The sequence below is a fragment of the Aythya ferina genome (assembly GCF_964211825.1).
Source record: "Aythya ferina genome assembly, chromosome: 2".
NCBI classification, from domain to species: domain Eukaryota; kingdom Metazoa; phylum Chordata; class Aves; order Anseriformes; family Anatidae; genus Aythya; species Aythya ferina.
The window spans coordinates 149,302,078-149,323,300 of NC_140297.1; the positions used below are offsets into that span (position 1 = coordinate 149,302,078).

The following is a 21,223-nucleotide window of genomic DNA, read 5'->3' on the forward strand; positions in this document are numbered from 1 at the left end:
GATGCAGTGACCAAGTGCCATCCTCTTCAGTAACCAGCATAAATAGGTATCCCGGGGAATTACAGCCACTTACCTGTGTTATATTCTTTTTCTTGTTCCAATTTCGGCTTTCTCAACTGCCTACATTAAGAAAGAGGACAGGGGAGAGAAGGGAGAAAAGAGTTTTTGTATTAGACCCATCAAGGATGGGAAATTTCACCAGGTTTACAAGCCAGTGCTCCATGGTATACAAAGAGAAGCCTGTAGGCCTCACGGAGGATCCAGATCCCAAGTCTGTTGCATACCGTATACACGTGGTTCTGTATGTACCCACATTTCCTAGCTTGCTCATGTTGAATTCTCAAAATTAGGAGCAATAGCACCCAAGTGGAAAAGATCCATGTCCTGGTTTCAGTTAGGACAGAGTTAGTTCTCCTAGTAGCGGGTAGGTTGCTATGTTTTGGTTAGGATGTGTGAAAGGATGTTTAGAAGAGTGCTGATACCACCCCGATGTTTCCATTGCTGCAGAGCAGTACTTACAACAAGCCAAGGACCTTTTGGTGTCTCACTGTCCTACCAGCGATCAGAATCGGCGCACAGCAACAGCTGCGAGGGGACAGACTCAGGATGGCCGACCCCAACTGGCCAAAGAATTCTATGCCTCATGGCAACAAGCTGCACCATGGATAGGGCGGGGCAGCCGGGCTGTTAGGGGTTACGCTGGGCACTGGGCAGCGGGTAGTGAGCAACTGCATTGTACTTCACTGGTTTTGTACGCATTACTATTAGCAGTACCATCATCATCATCATTATTTTCCTGTCTTAATAAACTGCCTTTATCTCAACTCACGGGCTTCACTTTCCCGTTTCTCTCCCCCATCCCAGAGAGGGAGGTGGGAGGGTTGGCGAAGGGCTGTGTGGTGTTTAACCCGGCTGGCAGCTAAACCACAACAACACCTCGAAGGGGTTGGGGAAAAAACACACGTTTTTTTAGAAAAGCAGAAGACTTTCACTGAGAAGAGGGATTCTAGTTTTAAGGTACTGGTACCGCCATCAGCATGCTCATAGGCCTCTGCTGATTTTAGCCGGAGTTTTCTCAGGCCACGACTCACTGCACATGCTTTCTCTCTTGCTTTTCAATCTACAAATCGAACAGAGATTGAACATATAGAAATACAGTACCTTGAAAAGCGTCTTCTGTTGACATTTGCCCTCAGTATGGCCATACTTCCTTCAAAGTTGGAGTCCGAACACCGCAGGATGCTTTTTCTCATTGATCTTAAACAGTGTCCGTTGAAACATTCAATACTGGTAGAAGAATAATCCTAGGGAAAGAAGGAAATAAGAATATATTTATGTGAACCGCGTAGATTCAGATAAAGAAATTCTGCCTCACGCAAGTTTAATTAACCCTCCTGACTTGGTAGTGGGGCAACTAATGGCAGGCAGACACTGAAACACCGCTGTGCTCAAGAAAAACCCAGGGAAAAAAAAAAAAAAAGCTTTCAACACTAAAGCTTCCCTCTCCCCACCGTTTTCTTGTGGATAACTTAAGCTTAATATCCTTGGCAAAAACATATTGCAGCAAAACGTTTCACATAAACTTAGTGTTTCGTGAAAAACAACAACAAAAAACTTTAAATTCAATTGGAATTTCTTTCAATAAATTCAACTGGAATTTAAATTCAAAACTTTAAATTCAATTGAATTTAAATTAAAAAAAACTAAACTAATTAATTTAAATTAAAAAATTTTAAATTCAATTGACTGTTCAGAGGAACAGTCAAGCTTGACATTATACGTCCTAGAATTAAAATCTAGTTAGTTTTTCTCCCATCTCCAGACCTTGCTAAAGATGCTTATTAGGAGCTCTGTCAAAAAAAAGAGTCAGCTCGTTATACCAAAGCTTTGAACCCTTCTTACTGCCCTTGACCTTCTTCACATTGCTGCTACAAGGGTCAGTACTATCATTTCTAGTACGGGAGGGAAGCTGTGATATCCTTGAGCGGGGACTCGTTCTGTTTACAAAATGAAGTTTCAGTAAGAGTACCTCAAACCAAATTTCACTCCAAAGTCAGAAAATAGACAAGATTCTTCTGCTTCTCAGCACCAACTTTACTAAGAGCTTAGTTAGTGTTTGCTCAAGGTAACGGCAAAGGCATGAAGAAGTTAGAGGAGGGCACTGGTAAGGGCACGTGGGAGAACGCTTTTCTTCCTCCTGTTCTCTGTGCTGATAGAAAGGGGCCTCACGAGATGCTTGCCCTAGCACGAGTTTGAATCCAGGCACCTGAAACAACTCTTGAAGACATTTTTTGTTACCCAGATCCAGCAGAGATGAAACAAGACCTAAAGCTTGATGAGACCAGCCTGTTTAACGTTTTTCCTCTGGGAGGCTTAAGAAAGAAAAGAGTGGAATAACTCGGGAGACCTCTGTACACATAGTTTTGCATTTATTTGATGACTTCTCTGCAACAAGCACAGTGCCGTGTACTCGTGTTATTCTTTATCAGCTCTTCTTTTATCTTCACCCTGTCTCAAACAAGGGCACAGCCAGGAACAATGGACATTGCTAACTCTGACCATCCTCTGGCTCCTACGAAAGCATCCCAAGTCAGTGAGACAGCAGGCGCTGAGAAGCACTACGTCACCTGCAGCAGGCTGCCAGCAGGGCAGAACTGGCTCGCATCAGTCATACAAGGCTGAAAAAACGCACTCAAGAAGTGAAATTCAGCAGAAGCAAGCACCTAAACCAGAACAAGGAAACCGGAGGAAGGAATTCTGTAGTAGTTTGAAAGTTATTTTCCTCCTACTACGGGAAGCGATCAACAATCGCTTCTAAGAAGTTAGCTGTCGGGTGTCTCTAGGGAAGTAAGCAGATGCTCAAGTGCCAGCCAAACAGATAAGTGCGTTTAAGCTACGAGCTCTGGTGTCAAGTCCCTACGCAGATGACTCAGGAAGGCTCAGCAGAGAAAAGGGCCACTTTCCCCAAACAAAAAGGGAACTCTGAAGCACACGGGTGTCAAGTACAGGTCACAACAAAACGACCTGGTCCAGCCTGAGGAATTACAGCGGGGATGTAAAGCTGCAGACAAACAGCCTCCAGAGGGACAGCAGCCACTTACGGTCTGCCACAGGACTCCTTGGGACTGGAAACTTGGGAGAAGACGAAGCCATCAGATTCCAGTTTACCTGAGACTTTCTGCTGCATGCTTCTTAATCTAGATGGATGAAATACGCCGAATAACTGGAGGTAAGCGGCTTGCTGATATTGGGGAAGCTGCAAAAGCTGCTATTGCCATGTCTTTGTGCACCAGAAAGTTAGGGAAGAGACATTAGGATGTGAACATGCAGCTAGGAGCAGGATCGCCATCTCTGTCATCTAGGGCACTTCTACATGTCTCCCATATTGAGTGCTCCAGCAAAGCCTGGCGGTCCTACAAACGAAACAGGATTGAGTCTGTGCCTCGAAGCATGGGAAAGTTCTGCAAAGAGGTGAAAAAACACAAAGAAAGAAACCAAACCAAACACACCTTACAACCTGTCTCATGAGAACGAACATCTGCTTTCGCTTCAGTGAAAACTTTACACTTAACTTCCTCATTCCTGCTCCCACAACGAAAGCGGGCCGGCTGTTTGCCCTGCCTGACTTTGCACAGCCTTCCCTCACGTGCCGCGGGCAGCTCAAGTCCTTGCAGGCTTTGACAACCATTTCTCGCGCACACTGCAACAGCAAAGTGCAGATACTGAAGCAGCCTCCAGCGCCTGCTTGCAAAGAGAAGACACCCCAAGGGCTGCTTCCTGCTTAGTTCAGCAGACTTGAAATGAGAAGGGGGAAGAGAAAAAGCAAAACAAAACCCCAGCCTGAACCCAAACAGCCGAGAACGCTGAGCTCGGCGGCACGGAGAGCTGAAAGCATCGCTCAGAGGCAGGGCTCGCCCCGAGAGCTGTGAGGTGGTTTGAGGTGCTTCTGCTCTGCCTTTGGGAAGAGCAGAGCTTTACCTCTCGCTAGCTGTATGTACAGCAGCCAACTCCTCCAGGTGATGCTGAGAGGGGATGGGAGCAGCAAGACGGAGCTGGAAATGGTGCGGATGAAATACCAGACACACAAACCGTCCCTAAGAACAAATTAGGGTCTTCCCTAACACCAGCAAACCCTTCAGGGAAGTCGTAACCACATTACACCCCCTAACTAACGGTTTTTTTCCTTCAGCACTACTTAGCCCTGATTTTTAGCCTTGCTCTCCGAGCCCCCTCAGCACCCCCCGCCTGCACCTGCCCCCGGGGCCGCCTGAGGGAGGGGGGGGGCTGAGGGGGGGGGGTGGAGAACGACCCCCGCGGGAACTCACGGCCGGGGCTGCTCTCTGCCTGCTCGTCCTCCTGCCGCCGGGCTGCAGCGAGAGGAACTCGGAGCTCGAGTCCATGGCGGCCAGGGACTGCCGGCGGCTGCCGGCACTGCGCCTCAGCACCACCATGGCGGCGCCGCAGGGACGGCGCCCGCTGAGGCGGACCCGCGCAGCGCTGCGGATCCCTCCGCCTCACACGGAGCCCTCCAGCTCCTTCCTCCCCCCTTTCTTCCTCCCCTCTCTTCCCTCCTCTCCCCGCCCTCACGGAGGGCCGGCCCTCGCCCGCCCTTTTTTTTTTTTTATTATTATTTCTTTATTTTTCGGAACTATTTTTGAAATCTTTCCCGGCGGAGGGTTCGACTTAGCGGCCTCAGCACCGTTTGAGCCTTTTGGCGGGCGGGAAGCGGCGCGTGCCGCCCCCTCAGGCGGGCGCCGCCTCCTCACGGGCTCCGCGCCCGCCCTCAGGCGGCTCCCTCAGGAGCCCGGCCCCGTTCCCCAGCACGGGAAATCTCCCCCCGGAGCATGGCGGAGCTGGATGAGGGCCGGTATCGGTACCGGTACCGGCCGGCGGTGCCTCCCCGAGCCGCCTGCGCCTACACCGGCTGCTCCTGGTAAGGGAGGCGCCTCAAAATGGAGGCTGGCGGCGCGCTGAGGGGGGAGCTGGAAACGGAGCTAAAAACCCCGCAGGGAAACCTTCCCGGCCCGGTTTGGGTTGCTGGAGGTGAAGGTGAAAAGGGGATGGAAAAAAAACAGAAAACGGTGCCGTCGGCGGTTGTGTTTTGCAGCGAGGAAAAGGCGTGGAAGCAGCGCGACTGCATCAGGAGTCGGGGGGAGCGCCCTGTGGAGGAGTCCTACGCGGGTTTCATCTCCGACGAGAGGAGGATGGCGAGTGGGGGAGTTGTGCGCTCCGGGGGGGTGGTAAAGCAGAGGCGAGGGGAGCTGGGAGGCCCTTTAACTATCCCAGGCCTTTTAACTAGGGCCTGGGGTAGGTGAGACTTGGCCCCAGGCCCCCCTGCAGCAGCTGAGAGGCGTGCGGGCAGCACCACCCGGGAGCATGAAGAATTTCATTTGTTTCTGGCCTCCGGACCCTAGGCAGCATTTGCTCAAGACATCAAGGCGACAGCAGAACCTGAGAAACGGTAAAAGGAAACAGCTCGAGCTGCCATGCCAGAAGAGAGCCCTGCTCTCTCCTCTAGAAGCCCCAAGGATAAGGATACCCTCAGGGGAACAAAAGGTTCGTGGCATTCTTTCCAAGCTTAAAAGAAGTTGCCCTAAAACAACAGATTAATCTTAATTAAAGGTTAAAGGTTGGGCTGGATGATCTTAAAGGTCTCTTCCAACCTGAATGTTTCTATGAATGTCCTTACCTGACACGCTTGGATTGTGGGAAGAAGGAATCGTGGTGCCCCTAAGGGCTGTGGGCTGATTTTTCCCTGTCATCCCTCAAGTTAGGGGGAAGATTACATTATATGGTCCAGAATAGCGTCCAGTTTAATGTTTCTGAAAGATAAAAACTGGGGCAAGCTTTCTGACAGCAGCACTGATACAAGCTGATGAAATGCAGAGTTTAGCGAAGAACTTACCCAAGCCGAAACTAATCTCTGGAAGTCAGGAGTGGTTTATGGCAAATTGCTTAACTTTCAGATCCCGCTCTGGAAACAGAAGTCAGGGCACGGAGATGAGCCTGTTGTGTGGGTAAGGCCCTCTGTTCTTTCTTTGTCAGTATTGAAGTGCGTGCCTCTGCAGCTGAGGTCTGCAGGATCAGATGTGGGCAGTGTTAGATACCTCTGCTGGAATGAATTTAGGTTGATGTCCCCCCTGAGCATCAGGAAGCACTCTCACTGTGCCAGAGGTCCCTTCCGACCTCAGCCATCCCGTAGTTCTGTATTAGTATTTCTTCTTCTTCTACAGCAGCCTAAATGCAGCCCTCCTTTTATTGTTCACAGGAAAAGAGCAGTGAGATGGCCCATAAAACCGCCAGGTGACAAAGCTTAGTTAGCATCGGTAAGAGTGCACAACAGTTCTGTGAAAATGACTGTCTGGATTTGTTGGGGCCCGCCAGCTTTGTAGGATGTTAAATAGATGTCTTGTAACAAGCTGACGGGTGAAAATATCCATGTGGGTCTGACACGGGATGGAAAAACGTGAGCAATGCATGTCTTCAGGTGGCAGCGTGTATGTAAGCTCTTCCAGAGTTTTTGGTGTGTCGTTTAATTGAATGTAGTTCAGTAGTTGCCACTACAGAATTCCTTTTAAAGATGTGTAGTTATGGTTATACTGTATGGGAGGGAAAAAATCAATTTTGTGTGGCAATTTGTTTCAGAAATTCTGCTTTAAAAAAAATCTGTGAATTTCTGAAATTCTGTCATTACAGAATCATTTTCTGGAAAATTATCAGTGTGTTTATATTGTAAAAAAAAGCTTGGTTTAAAAAGAGGTCCAAGCGTTATGGGGATGATCTGAGAAGGAAGAGGAGTTAACAACAACTATCTTCAATTTACTTTTTGGAAAACTGCACTGAATGTAAGTAACTACCACTGAAAATAGTAACTGGAGTTTCTCCAACCCCCTGCCATACCCGTGTTTCCTGCATGTTAAGGAATCCAAGATGTGGTATGAGCACATGAGGACTAGCCTACTCTTCAGGTTAGCTGCCCAGGCTGATATCAAAGAAGGCTACAAGTAATGGGGAGAATAGCAACGCTTACCAAAAGGCACGAGGGCTGAGGCGGGCATTAGGAAACCTCTCTCCTGGTACTGGAACATCACAGGCCCAATACCCAAGCATCAGACTTTATCAAATAACCTCACGTTGTATTAATACTGCCCATCCAAAGTAAGAATCCTCAGCATGTAAAATCCTGAAAGTGACTGTTTAGTGAATGAAATTCCGTAGCTGTGTGTGTGGTTTGTTTGCTTGTTTTTAATCTTAATAGCAACCTGACCCCATGAACTTTCAACTCTTTTCTCAGCATATGTAGGGATATAGGCAGTGGCAGCTCAGTTCCTCTGTTTTCCTTGTCAGTCAAGTAAGATGAAGATAACGTATTTTGAAGAAAGAATTCTTTTGGTTATATTTTGGATTATTTTTTTATGCTGTCTCTTTGTAGGTGCGTCAGAAAGAAAGCGCAGAAGGAACAACTGTGCGCGTGCTGCAGCAAAGAGAAGAAGGAGTTCTCAATTTGATAAAGAGAACAGAGTACCAACAGGTGACCAAAACGATAGTGCTGAAGAAGAGTTTGTGGAAAAACATGTTTCTGACATATGTCAAGTGAAACTGAACACTGAAAAGGAAAGCGCTAAGCTTTGTGGATATTCGACACCAAGATGGGGAACTATAACTAATGAAAATCCAAGTTCAAATGGTAAGGGAGAAGTCCAACAGATCCTTTAGCACCTTATTCTTGCTGAGGAGGATTGCACTATTTCTTAGCCTTCAATTTCACTCTATTTTTTCTGTTACAGCTCTCAAAACTCATCACACAGCTTATTCCGTAATGATGTTGCTCCTCTAATTGTGCAAGCCAAGCCCACAGGTTTCTGTAGGTGCTGGTGTTTTGATTCTAAAGTCAGTTTTTTTCTAATGGTACCTAACTGAAAGCCAGCAGTCACTGACAGTCACTGCCATTCTTTTATTGTACGAGGTGCTTTCCAATAACGAGCAGCTTAGGTGAAAAAGCTGCCCTTCAAGATGCGTGGATCCAGAGTAACATGTGGAATAGGAGACTTAAGCCCTATGTTGTACTCTAAGATGTGTTCCCTAACCTGAATTGGCAACGTGACTCTTTTTTTCCACTATTAACCTTTTCAGGAGTGCTTTTTGTTTGTTTGTGGGTATTGTTGTTTGCTTTTTTTGGTCTTAGTTTCTAATTTTCATGGAGCAGTGACTGTAGCTGGAAAGAAGGGAGAAGCCAAGTATTTCTCAGTGAAGACGCTAACAATTCTGTCTCTGTATTTGCAGAAGGAGACTGTTTTGCAGGTACAGGATACTTCACTGAGACTGTATTCTAGATAAACAGAAAACCTGACTGAAGAAATTTGTGTCCTTCCAGATTCCTGGGCATTTCAAGCGGTGACTCCTGAACGTTCTTGGGAAGAAGACCAGCAACAGACAAGGGATGAGAACACTGTAAAAGTTCCTGCAGAGACAGAGTACATAGTTATCGTGGATCGCTCTGAGCTCAAAGTATGTCTAATTTCAGCTTTCTTTTAATGCTCAAATAGGACATATTCCTGCGACATGTGAAATTGCAAATTAAGCCCATTGTTAACCAATGCCAATTAAAACAATTAATTGGAAGGACATATAGATAGTGAAATCATTCAGCCTGTAATGCACTGTGACTGTTTAGTTTCCACAGCTCGTGTAGATTTCTGTAGGCTACCATTTGCTTCTGGTCATCTGCAGCTACATACTCGCAGGCTCACACAGCTAATGGACAGCTGTGGCAGTGGAAGAAGGTGCTGCCACTAGCTCGTCACTGTTGCTGTGCCAGAGATGATCATCTCTGCATCTTTGGTAATAGAAATGACTGTGTGAGAGAGAGGTGATTGCTCCAAGCAGTCACTTTGCTATTTACCCACCCCTGAATTTAAAGGTAGGATTGAGCAAACGAATCCACCTTTGCTCTGGGCGTTTGAGCAATCTGTTCTGCCAGCAGAGTTGTAGGCATGGCACACGTGGGTAAAGGTAATCACCTAAGGGTGCTTCCTTTTCCAGCTGGCACAGCTGTATCTACAAGATCTGCAGCCTTTTTACAGTGCCCCGCGCTGCTGCAACGCTTCTCGAATGAACTGCAACAGTGGCTTTGCTGTGGCAGCAGCTGTCCTACAGCGAGGATCGTGTCATTCCCTGCTGCTTTGGGAGCAGTCGACTTGCAATTACGACCATCGATGGGATAGATTGATTAGTAGTAAAAGATTGTCCGAAATTTCAGCCTTTTCTTTCTCTGAACTATGAAAAATTAACTCCTTTCCCTGCTGAAATCTCATGGGATATTTAATCTGTGTGTCACATTTTATTTAATAGCGAAAGAAAAAGTAGGATGTCACTTGTATTGTTACTGTTCAACCTCTGAAAACATACAGAGCGTATTCAAAGGATCTTGTACTATTCTAAAGTTGTTGCTTTGCTCCATTGTTGTCTTCAGAAACTGTTACGCTTTGTCACTAAGATAACGAAGAGATTGGACATATATCACCTGGAAAAAGTGTATGGAGTCATTATTCAGTGTATTTACAACCATCGAGAAGACTACGACAAAACCGATTTGGTGGAGGTAATTTTTGTTTTGAATTCTAGCACTTTCTGTCACTGTTAGGCAGTATTTGTGTGTTCTGGAATATCGTGGTTGTTTAGCATTGCTCGTTACTGCTTAGCTGTCTGTGCGCAGATGACAACAACAACAGTACGACTTCTCCCTTTCAGTCTGGAAGACGTTTCTCCATCTTGCAAAACCATTGTTATATTTGGCATAATTGTTGGCAGTTTCTGCAGGAAAAAGCTTGAACTTGAAGACAATGAATGGGTCCACCCACACAGCCCTTTCAAAGCAGTTAACCTTAGTCTGTCAGTAGTTTTCCTTGAGAACCATTTTGGGAGCGGGAGGACTACGAAGGGAAGGTGCTTTTCTAAGTCTTTCACTTGCTCTCTCTCCCTCTACAGCCAGTCATGCACGGTGATAGCAGTTGTTCCATCCTTGGAGAGAAATTTAAGTATATAACAAGAGTTTGAGACTTCTCTCTAGTCACACTCTAATCTCTTTTTAACTAATGCCCTTGAGCATCTGTCACTGGGGAGATTTCTGCCTGTGCCAGTTTTACACTGAGTCGAATTCTCTGGTCTCTTCCTGTAAAAGATGATTTCTGAGTTGTCCGAACTCCTCAGAAATCTGCGTGAGGCGTCCATGGTCCAAGTCAGGTGTCCCCAGTATACGCTGGATATTCACTCTTCACATTGAAGATCCTTGAACCCATTTATCTTAGAGTTGCTCGTGCTTGAGAACAGATAAAATGTGTTGTGCCGATCAGTCTGCCTTAAAAAGAGAGTGCCTCTTTTTTTTTAGGCACTGGTCACCTCGCTCTCTTCTTCCACATCTGATAAAGAGTTAGAACGGACACTCTGTTCTGCCTGTGAGAGGATTATTTAGATTCAGGGAGGCCGCTCCTGAATAAAAAAATGAGATCTTTTAGCTCGAGAAGGGATTTATTTATGTTATCTCATGGCCTGTGAACTTTTGTAACTTAACATTTAATTGAAGTATTAAAAGTTAAGTAGCTTTCTTGGTTTTCTATTTCTTCCTTTAGCTTCGGCAAACAAATCTCTCCTCTTCAGAGTGCACTGTACAAGTTAGTCAGGAGCGTGCTCTACTGTATGGAGAGAGAGAGAACTGAAAACTGGATAGACTTTTAACGTACTCTATCAGCTCTTCAGAATATATTTTTCTGAAGTAACCTGTAGTGCTCTTTATTCCACTGGACACTACATAAATGTCTTAAAAGAAACCTATATACGAAATGCAAATCCTTCAGAAACCTCTTAGTGCAGTTTAGTGCAGGAGGTACTTTTATGTCCTATAAAAACTTGTAAACCTCCTTGACCTTAGTGCAGGAGGTATCTTTTTTTATAATTTACTGATAGCACCTTAAAGGGCTTTCATAGCGTTAACACGCTAGAGAAAGGATGTGGGAGAAACACTGTCCAGAAACACAAGATTTTTGCCTATTAAAAGTAAACGACACAAACTGAAGCAAAGCAAGAGTCTTGCTTCTAACAATGACAGTGTTACTGATACCAGAGAATACCATTTTAATATGAAAAACTAGTTACAAGAAAGCCTTATAGTTGAATAAATTGTTTTCTACTGTCCTGGAGATAATTATAGATATTTATTTTCATAAAAATGAATATATTGCTGGTGATAAATATATTTAAATATAAACAGAAAGCAATATTCTGTTTGAAGCATACCTCTTCAACCCAGCAGAGAAAAATTTCTCTGAATTTCACAGATACTTAAGTTAAGGCAGGAAAGGTTTAATTTTTTTGAAAATAAGATTCTGTATCAGCTGTGCTAAAATACACAGCAGGATATGTTGCTGTTGTGTTGTCACATCTTGTACACAACACCTACTGATGGTGAATACCATCTCTATGCAATGCAATCTATGCTTTGCAATGTCTTTGTCTGTTTTTCTTAAGAAAACTGAAACACACGTGCAGCTTTTTAGCATCTGTCCCAATATCAGTGTAGTATTAAGAATTTTTTTTCATGTGTATTGTTTGGCTATGTAATAATAAAAAGTCTGTTTCGTAATAATAAAAACATCACATTTTGTAATAATAAAAACATTTATGTAATAATAAAAACATCTGTTTTGTTGTTGTCGTCGTTTTTTAATCTTACACTTCAAACTGTATGAACTTTAAAAAAAAAAAGTTTGTGAGCAGCTTACCCCATTCTTGTTGTCTTGGTTGTGTGTCAAAGGCAAACATAGGAGGAAGAAAAATATATATGGAGAATTTACATTTTAATGTATTATTACATTGAGAAGGTAATAAAGGAGTCGACCTCCTTTTTCCTTAAATTCTTCTTCAACTTGGTTAATATGTCACAGATTTTTAGAACCACAGAATCATAGAATATCGCAAGTTGGAAGGGCCCCCTAAGGATCATCGAGTCCAGCTCCTGGCACTACACAGGTCTACCCCAAAATTCAGGCCATGTGACTAAGAGCACAGTCCAAACGCTGCTTAAACTCCGACAGGCTCGGTGCAGCGACTGCTTCCCTGGGGAGCCTGTTCCAGTGTGCGACCACCCTCTCGGTGAAGAACCTCGTCCTGATGTCCAGCCTGAACCTCCCCTGCCTCAGCTTGGCACCATTCCCTCAGGTCCTGTCACTGGTCTCTAAAGAGGACAGATTGGTGCCTGCCCCTCCACTCCCTCTCCTGGTACAGAACTGGCTGGAGGGCTGTGCCCAGTGGGTTGTGGCTAATTAAGTCCAGCTGGCGTCCCATTCCAAGTGGTGCCCCCCAGGGGTCGGTACTGGGGCCTATCTTGTTTAATACCTTTACTGATGACCTAGATGAGGGGATGGAGCGTACCCTCAGAAAGGTGGCAGGTGACACTGTCGTGGTTCCACTCGAGTGGGCAGCCGAGCTCCACCACAGCCGCTCTCTCCCTCCCCCTCCTCAAAGAGGAATGGGGAGAAAATATGTGAAAAAGGCTCAAAGGTTGAGATAAGGACGAGAAAATCACGCAGTAATGATAGTAACGGGCAAAACAGGCTCAGCATAGGGAGATAGTAAGATTTATTGCTTATTACTAACAAGCTAGAGAAGTGAGAAACAAAGGAAAGAAACCAAAAGCACCTTCCCCCCCATCTACCCTCTTCCACCTCCTCCCCCCGAGCGGCGCAGGGGAACGGGGGAATGGGGGTTATGGTCAGTCTACAGCACTTCTTCTCTGCCGCTCCTTCTCGGTCACTCTCGTCCCCTGTGCTGTGGGGTCCCACCCACGGGATGCAGTCCTTGATGAACTGATCCGGCGTGGGCTGCCCACAGGCAGGGCTACGAAGCTGGGGAAGGGCCTGGGGCACAAGTCCTGTGAGGAGTGGCTGAGGGAGCTGGGGGTGGTTGGTGTGGGGAAGAGGAGGCTCAGGGGAGACCTCATTGTACTCTACAACTTCCTGAAGGGAGGTTGTGATGAGGAGGGGTCAGCCTCTTTTCTCAGATAACTAATGATAGGACTTGAGGAAATGGCCACAAGTTGTGCCTGGGGAGATTTAGATAAGATATCAGGAAAAACTTTTTCTCTCTGAGGGCAGTGAGGCACTGGAACGGCCTGCCCAGGGAGGTGGTGGAGTCGCCGTCCCTCACGGTGTTCAGGAAGCGCCTGGACAAGGTGCACGAGCTATGATTTAGTAGCTTAGTGGGTAGCAATGGTAATAGAAGGATGGTTGGACTAGATGATCCTGTGGGTCCTTTCCAAGCTTGTGTTTCTATGAGTCTTTCATGAGGAAGCTGTAGACCGCGATGAGGTCTCCCCTCAGCCTGCTCCTTTCCAGGCCAAACGGGCCCAGTGCCCTCAGCCGCTCCTCATATGTCTTCCCCTCAAGGCCCTTCACCATCTTCGTAGCTCTTCTCTGGACACTCTCCAACAGTTTAATGTTCTTTTTGTACTGTGGTGCCCAGAACTGCACACAGTGCTCGAGGTGAGGCCGCACAGCGCAGAGCAGTGCAGGACAATCACCTCCCTCAACTGACTAGCAGTGCCGTGCTTGATGCACCCCAGGGTATGGTTGGCCCTGCTGGCTGCCAGGGCACACTGCTGGCTCATACTCAACTTGCTGTCAACCACAACGCCCCTAGATCCGTCTCTGCAGGGCTGCTCTCCAGCATCTCATCGCCCAGTCTGTACATATAACCAGGGTTGCCCCGTCCCAGGTGCAGGACCCGGCACTTGCTCTTGTAAAACTTCATGCAGCTGGTGATCGCCCAGCTCTCCAATCTGTCCAGATCTCTCTGCAAGGCCTTTCCACCCTCAACAGTCAACAACTTCACGTTGAGTGTCATCAGCAAATTTGCTCAAGACACCTTCTAGTCCTACATCCAAATTGTTTATAAAAGCATTGAAAAGAACTGGCCCTAAAACGGAGCCCTGGGGACCCCACTGGTGACCAGCCACCAGCCTGATGTAGCCCCATTTACCATAACCCTCTGAGCCCTACCCGTCAGACATTGTTCACCCATCGTATGATGTTTTTTATCTATGCTTGACATTTTTAATGGGATTGTGTATATGGTTTGCTTATCTTGTTCTCTAAAATGACTTTTTGAGAAATGCTTTATATAATAAACATGAAGTTGAGGAATCACAGACAAGACAGGTGAAAATAACTTCTGAGGTGCTCAAAAGAGTACACACCATAAAAATATCCATTTGTGCTTCCTAGCTTTTTTCCTCATCTGTTAGAAGTGCATTGTCATCTTTCTCCTGTGACTGCATTCTACAGGGCTGAGTTTTTGGGATGCTAGCTAGCACTCCTGAGCACATTACTTCAGGTTTCTAGGCCAGTCCAATAAGCGTCTTCCACCACTGAGGCACCAGAATGAATATGAACCAGTCCTTTTTGTTAGAATTGTAGGGGTTGGAAGGGACCTCCAGAGATCATCGGGTCCAAATCCCCTGCCAAAGCAGGTTCCTTAGAGCAGGTTGCCCAGGTAGGCATCCAGACGGGCCTTGAATATCTCCAGAGAAGGAGACTCCACAACCTCCCTGGGCAGCCTGTCCCAGTGCTCCGTCACCCTCACCGTGAAGAAGTTCTTCCACATGTTGGTGCGGAGCTTCCTGGGCTCCATTTTGTGGCCATTGCCCCTTGTCCTGTCCCCACAAACCATTGAAAAGAGGTTGGCCAAATCCCTCTGTCTACCACATCTCAGCTATTTATACACATTGAGGAGATCCCCTCTCAGTCTTTTCTCCAGGCTGAACAGCCCCAGGTCTCTCAGCCCTTCCTCACAGGGGAGATGCTCCAGGCCCCATTATCGTCTTTGTTGCCCTCCGCTGGACTCTTTCCAGGAGACCCCTGTCTTTTTTGTACTGGGGAGCCCAGAACTGCTGGACACAGTACTCCAAGTCTAACTTTTCTCAATTGTTGCAGGATCTATCTGTGCCATATAAACCATGGAGCTTTCTAGGTAAACACTGGCAAATCGTGAGCCAGGTGCAACTCAATGCTGACGTTTCCGTCAGTGTGTTAGGGGTGGCAGCTTTTTCCAAGACTGACCTACACCTGGCACCTAGTCTTCTGTGTTTCAGTAGATGTACAGAAAGGAACAAAGAGCTGTGTTGTTAGCACTGTATTTAAAAAGCTACCGTGAAGAAGATGCCTGTGTTGAGCGGACAACAGGAAGCTTTCATTGCATGCAAAGGAGAGGAAAAAAAAATATCACTGAGGCAAAAATGTGTTTCTTCTTATCCACTTCAAGACAATATTGAAAACCTGGTATCCTAAATGCATCTTTACCTATGGAACCACAGTCAGCTCATTGCATTGCAACTGGAAAATTTCACACTTAAAAGGGAATGACAGGCAATGAGGAAGCAGGAGCGTTCCTGGCATCAAAACTTTTGCTCTTCAAAGTTTTGGGCAAACTTCTTCCTGTTATTAGTCTGAATAGAAGACCTTCACAGTTAAACCATTATTCAGAATGTAGAAGTTAAAAATCAGCATGAAGAAATGTTCCTTTTTCTCTTTAATCACTCTTTATCCTTTCCCACAGAGAAGTCCTGACTTTCTGTAGTCCATTCCTATTACAGTATTTATGTGCTGAGAGTCCCTGTGTGGTGGCTTTTTGGACTCGGTCACCCTTGAGTTAGGCATTGAACAAACAGAAAAAAGTTCCTCACAGTCCCACTCTCTCCTGGCTTGTGTGTGCTGGTGGTCACTGCAAATTCTCCAGTAACCCAACACTACAATGTTCGCTACTGAAAATGTTAGGGCAAGGCCCTGATGGCCTTACATGCACGCTGGGGGCACCCTGTCCCACGGGTCGGTCCTCTCACTTCCACCAAACTATGGATGCAGTGAGCTGGGATGGGACAGAAGACCCATGTCTGTCCTGCCTCTTTCTCCTCCACTGCTTCTTTTTCATTAAGAATACCATTTATTCAATTCAACCTCTTTTATATGCCTGTTTGGGACTTTAGGGGAAAAAAAAAAGCTCTATTTTTCTGACACGCATTTTCTAGGTCGGTGCATTTCTGCAGGCCCGTCTCGTGGAAATAACATTTTTCAGTTGGCCAGCAGAGAGAGCAGTCGGCACGCAGCAAGCGTGCAGCCAGCTCCCCTCCAGCACGGCGTGCCAGGAGCTGTTACAGCTCAAAACAAATCATCCCACAGCGGTGCAGAGGTGATCTGTGTCTCACGGGGTTGGGGCACCGGGTTTTGTGTTGGCCTTGTCAGCCTGGGCCCCTGAGAGCATCGAGGAGCATGCCAAGGCCTTCAAACTAAGCCTCTGGATGGGACCAGCGTTCGTAATTCCTTTTGAAATGGGTGCGTGGCACTTGAGGATGTCAAACTAATCGATATATGGATTTGGGGGGCTAAATTTAGGCACCCGGGAGGCTGCAATCCGATCTGCACCATTAAGTAGGGTGGCTGGGAGGCACCAGGCTGCACTCGTATGAATCAGATTCCAGGATCAGAGCCCGGGTCGGAACATTTTGGCCTGCGGGGCCCTTCCCTGCTCGCCCACTCGGCATCATCCAGCCAGGACCTCACGCGTGCTGTGAAACCATCTGCTGTGAAAACGGTCAGCTCTAGGGTCTGCTTTTCCCTTGTTAGGATGAATTGGGCCGAATTTCCCCATTTTACGGTGCCGTGAGGTTGTTTTCTCCTTTTCCCCTTGCCTTTCCAGCAAATGCGGGTGGTGGGTTGAAGGAAACGGCAAGGAGCAGGCAGGAGGTGTGAAAACCCCAGCTGGCTCCACCTTTTGAGGGGTTGCCCTCTTAGGGCACTTAGGATTTGCAGGCCCAGGGAATCTCAACGTGAAACCCATCTCCACGTCCGCCTGCGGTAATTTCCTGCTCAGAAATTGGAGGGAGCAAGCGCCGGTGATTTTCTTCTCCCTCCTGGCCCAGCCGAGGTCAAGGTGAATGAGGCATGCCCGGGGAGTGAGTGTCTGGAGGCATCCGCGCAGCTTTGCTCAGCAGCTGCCTGCGCCCTTGCCCCTGGAGCTCGGCGAAGATCTGAGCGAGGCTTTTTTGTCATCATGGTGTCAGCAGAGAAGCACTCACTGGAAGGGCAGCCTCTCGAAGCGCAGCTGCAGCAGCGGTTCTGGAAAATCTCCCTGCTTTGACCTAAGATAAACAAAGATGGCAGCTGAAGCGTCCTCAATGTTTCCTTATTCTTACAGTAGGAAATACCTTGAATGCTGAGGGCGGCTAAAACAAATCTTGCCTACTTATCTAAGGCCTCTGGCAAGTCCCTGAGTTTCTGGGGGAGCTAAGCCGCTTCCCATGCGGGAGGCACACAGAGCTCGGGTTCGTGCCGCTGAAAATCAGCATGCAAAGGACCTGAGCTGTGGACCGGTGCTCGCCAGGCCTGAGGGAGGTGGCATTGCTGGGTGTGATGAGCAGGGTGTTTCCAGCGGGCCAGATTCCTGACATTACATGACTTAAAAGCAGGAAATGCTCATTTGGCTCCCTCCAACGTCATACCTGCCTTCCCATGCAGGGCTATATCTGGAAGCCAAACACTGCAATAAGGCAGGAATCATTATATGTTACATTTTTTTTTTTTTTAACCAGCCTACACGCTAAGAATATGGTAGTTAGCTCGGCCTTCCCCTCTTCCGAGTGTGTAATTGTGGTGGCACGCTTCCCACCGCCTCGGCATGGCTGGTCGGGTGGCAGAGCACCAGCTTCACGCTCGGAGCCCTCCAGAAAAACCACTCTGCCACGGCTTTTAATGATTTAGCTGTAAAACCTCCCTCCGCTGCCATGGCTTCCGACTTGCAGGGGGGAACAAGGGTTTCCAGCCCGTGTTTATAGCTCCTGTAATCAGTAAGGCTATTTATACTGTACTCATGTACTCATCACAGAGTGCTTTGCTGGATGAAATGGTCGTGGTTATATTTATCCCCGTGCAAAAACAAAGTCATCACAAACTCGGGCGGCAATGTTCGGCGTGTTTTGCCCTTGCTGTGTGCTGCTGTTTCTTCAGCAAACGGAGCATCTACCAGCCCGAGCCACGCTCCTAGCACAAAAACTCCAGCCTGCTGTACGTCAGGAACCCCTCTGGTGTTTTTCTCTGCTTTTTTTTTTTTTTTTTTTTTTTTTTTTTTTTTTTTTTTTTGTCTCGTGTGAAGTAAACACAACTATTTAGTAAACTTTGCTCAGCTGCTACCTCGGTACGAATACGAGGCGATGCCAGCAAAGTCCACAGGGTTCTATTAGCAGAGCTGAAAGCTGAGTTTGATCTGTTCTGCCAGAGGTACTAAAAATACCTTCTAATATGCTAAGGTATGTGTCTAGCCAGAAGATGTTTTCAAACGCCTTGTTCCAGGGAGCTGCTACGCAGTAAACGGAGCTCGAGCAGCTTGGTCCTGAGGTGCAGAGGAAGAAGAGAAGAGGAAGGCCAAGTACCTCCAGCCTGGCTGTAGACCAGGGGTAGCAGCACCGTTTTCCCCCCATGTTGGTCCCAGCAGCAGGGTGGGAAGAGGGGACCTGGAGGGGGTTACAGTGCCCTACCTGCCATATGAACCAGTGGTGTTTTACTGGGAGGAATTAGATGCTTAATCCCTCATTTAGGGCTTTCTCCATGGCCTCTGCACTGCTTGGCATGGCAGCTGGGAGAAATGGCTGGGACAGCCTTCCTCCACCAGTGTCCTGCTCCGAGAAACTTCAAGGGTTACACGTGCTCATGGAGAGGGACTAAAATGAAGGCCCTCAGAACACCTGTGTCCTTTTCTATTCAGATTTCCACCTCCTCTGGAAATCAAATGCTGTTTCTGGTTGCTTTAGACAGTCAGGCAGGGTGTGCTTACCTCCAGCAGAATACACTCGTGAAAAAGACAAGTTCATGATTAATGCAGAAAGATTTCTTCCCCACCACAGGATGAGCCATGTCTTAAAACCTTTCCTTCAAGAAAAGCTGCTGCTGACAAGAAATTACTGACCTCCATTACTCATGCTGCAGCGCCCAGCATCTAAAAGACCTCTTCTATTACTTATTTGCACGTAATGTGTGTGCATGTGCCCTTATCGCTCCCATGGGCAGTTGGCGCCTCCTGAGAAATGCTCACACCTTGGCTGCTGCTGCCTGGCAACATTTACGGGATTTTGGGCCAAAATTTGCAGCGCTGTTAGTCATTTTAACTCCCATTGTCACCCCATCACATAGCCCTTTGGAAACGTTTCAAGATTTTATTTTTATTTTTTTTTCCATGCCAAAGCTTGGTTCCTTTAGGAAGACAACCTGGCAGTGGAAACACTGACAAAAGCACAGGCTAATACTGTGTTGCTTAACATCCTTTCTTTAGACTGTTCCATCGGGGGAGTTGCTTGTTTGGTGTTGGGTTTTGTTGTTGTTTTTGTTTTATGGCTAAAGAAGCCATAAAATTAGCTACAGTACTGCTTCAGGGATTTGCACACTTCAGCCACATCTGCCTTCAAAATAAGAAGAGGATCACAGTAAAATGAAGGACAGGAATGGCGCTAACCCTGCTGCCACCAGTCGGGCAGGGCAGGCCGGTGGCAGGGCAAGGCCTCGCCGCTGTGCCTCGGGGACAGGGGTTTCTGGCAGGCTGACAGCATGCACAGGGACATTTGGCTCAGGCAGAACATTTCAAACGAGGGGGATGAGGAGCATGAGATAAATGGGGTCCCATCCTGTACTGTAGCAGAGGCACTGCCCTGCTGCCCGCTGGGGCCTTCAAGGCCTTGGGCTTTCCTGAAGGCGCAAGCAAGGGAAATTTGCATTTTCAGGGTTTCTTTCTCAAATAAAGACGAACTGAATTCACAAATACTAAAAAAACCTTGAGGCTCTAGCCTGAGGAGAAGGGGTTTAAGGTGCCCAGGTGTGTTACAGACTGTGAGGCCTAGCACTGAGCACGCAGAGGCCGTGCTACCTTCAGCTCTACTCTGTGTGTGTGTGAAACCGGTTACCTGGCCTCTTTTCCTTCAAATGTTCACAAGAAGCAGGGAATAATAAAACACAGCTTTTCCCCAGAGAGCACAGGAAAAGAATTACTGCCTGGGTGTAGCTGGGGGCAGAGTCTGGCTCGTTATTTTCTGTGAAATAATTCTCACGGGGCCTTGTGGAAACCCAGTGTTGTTTTTTTTTTTTTTACTTTATTTTATTATTTTTCCTTCATCTTCTACTTCCTTAAACTTTCACAATATAAAATACTTCACCCAGTCCCATGTTAGCTAGGAGAGAAAAGGTTAAATTCTCCTTTCATACCCTAATGTAATTCGTTTCCTGTTTTTCACAACTGTCTAGACACAGATCTAACGAGCATTAACCCTGAGTCCCACCATTGGGTTAAAAATAGCAGGTTTAAATATAAAAGGGTGTAGTAAGGGAAAGATTGTAGGTTTCTACCTACTGCCATGAGCCAGCTATTTTAAACAAGAACCATTTAATTGGTTATAAGCAAGGAAAAAAAAAACAAAAACAAAAAAAAAAAAAAACACAAAAAAACACACCAACAAATAAAATGACTTCAGTTTCTGAGGTTTAAAAAGGCTCATGGTGGTGTTTGCTTTACACACAGACAATGCAAGTGCTGAGGTGCAGCGGCACAGACAGCTCGATGCCCCTTCAGGAGTTACAGCCATCTGGATTTACACCTCCAGCCACATCCAAAAAAAAATATAAATAAATTCCACTTAGGCGAGAGAGCTATAAAAAGACTGGAAGAAAGTAAGTTGAGAGATAGCCTGTGTTGAAAACCATGTTCAGGTTCTGGTGGGAAACCAAATTACACATGGTCATCCACGGGCAAAAGGCCCCACAGGCGTGCGTGCCAAGCCCCAAGGACAAAAGCTGCAGTTACTGCAGTACCCAAAGCCCTTTGTCTTGGCAAGGCAAGGGCCAAGGTGCCAGTGCACCACAATATTTAAACACTCACTCACTTGTCAATGGGATTCTCAACAAACTTGGGCTGAGCGTTGGCCAAGGAAAATCTCCCCTTGGACGTGTGGCCTCCTCAGAGGCATCTCGCACCACCTGGGCTGTAGTATCAGAGCAGGAGGCAGAAAGAAGATGTCTGAAGTGTAACACGGTCCAAAACCCTCTCAAAAGAGTGAGTTTTGCCTCAGGAGAAGAGGCAAAGAGAAAACAAGCAGCTGCTCCATGACCCAGAGCTCAGAACAGTGGGGAGCACGCAGGGT

The 21,223-nt window shown here is 46.9% G+C and overlaps 2 protein-coding genes across 17 annotated transcripts in view; one reads left to right on the top strand and one right to left on the bottom strand.

Annotated features, from left to right (window-relative positions):
• ATAD2 (ATPase family AAA domain containing 2) overlaps window positions 1–4,529 on the bottom strand; it is a 29,968-nt gene extending 25,439 nt beyond the window's left edge. For 2 of the 3 annotated variants that reach the window (XM_084508419.1, XM_084508418.1), the window contains exons 1-3: window positions 4,326–4,529; window positions 1,162–1,304; window positions 74–120 (exon numbers count right to left, since the gene is read on the bottom strand). In XM_084508419.1, the coding sequence (XP_084364545.1) occupies window positions 74–120; window positions 1,162–1,304; window positions 4,326–4,451 (316 nt within the window). In that variant the 5' untranslated portion in view covers window positions 4,452–4,529. Of the gene's footprint in view, window positions 1–73; window positions 121–1,161; window positions 1,305–3,509; window positions 4,125–4,325 lie in introns of those variants that run through there. The other variant, XM_084508420.1, reaches the window with a different exon arrangement.
• Window positions 4,530–4,711: 182 nt separating this feature from the next.
• LOC311431151 (uncharacterized protein) lies at window positions 4,712–11,514 on the top strand. 14 transcript variants are annotated; one of them, XR_014689276.1, is made up of 7 exons: window positions 4,712–4,933; window positions 5,108–5,211; window positions 5,419–5,556; window positions 5,967–6,845; window positions 7,433–7,687; window positions 8,375–8,508; window positions 9,473–11,514. XR_014689276.1 is itself a non-coding variant. In XM_084508424.1 (7 exons), the coding sequence occupies exons 3-7, from the start codon at window positions 5,487–5,489 to the stop codon at window positions 10,713–10,715; spliced, it is 675 nt and encodes a 224-aa protein (XP_084364550.1). In that variant the 5' UTR covers window positions 4,749–4,933; window positions 5,108–5,211; window positions 5,419–5,486; the 3' UTR covers window positions 10,716–11,514. The 14 variants fall into 14 exon arrangements, 4 of the variants coding, with proteins under 4 accessions (XP_084364550.1, XP_084364549.1, XP_084364548.1 ...); XM_084508424.1 differs by lacking the exon at window positions 5,967–6,845 and having other exon boundaries at window positions 4,749–4,933; window positions 9,473–9,601; window positions 10,629–11,514; XR_014689280.1 differs by having other exon boundaries at window positions 4,751–5,556; window positions 5,967–6,017; window positions 6,269–6,326; window positions 6,697–6,845.
• Window positions 11,515–21,223: the final 9,709 nt, after the last annotated feature.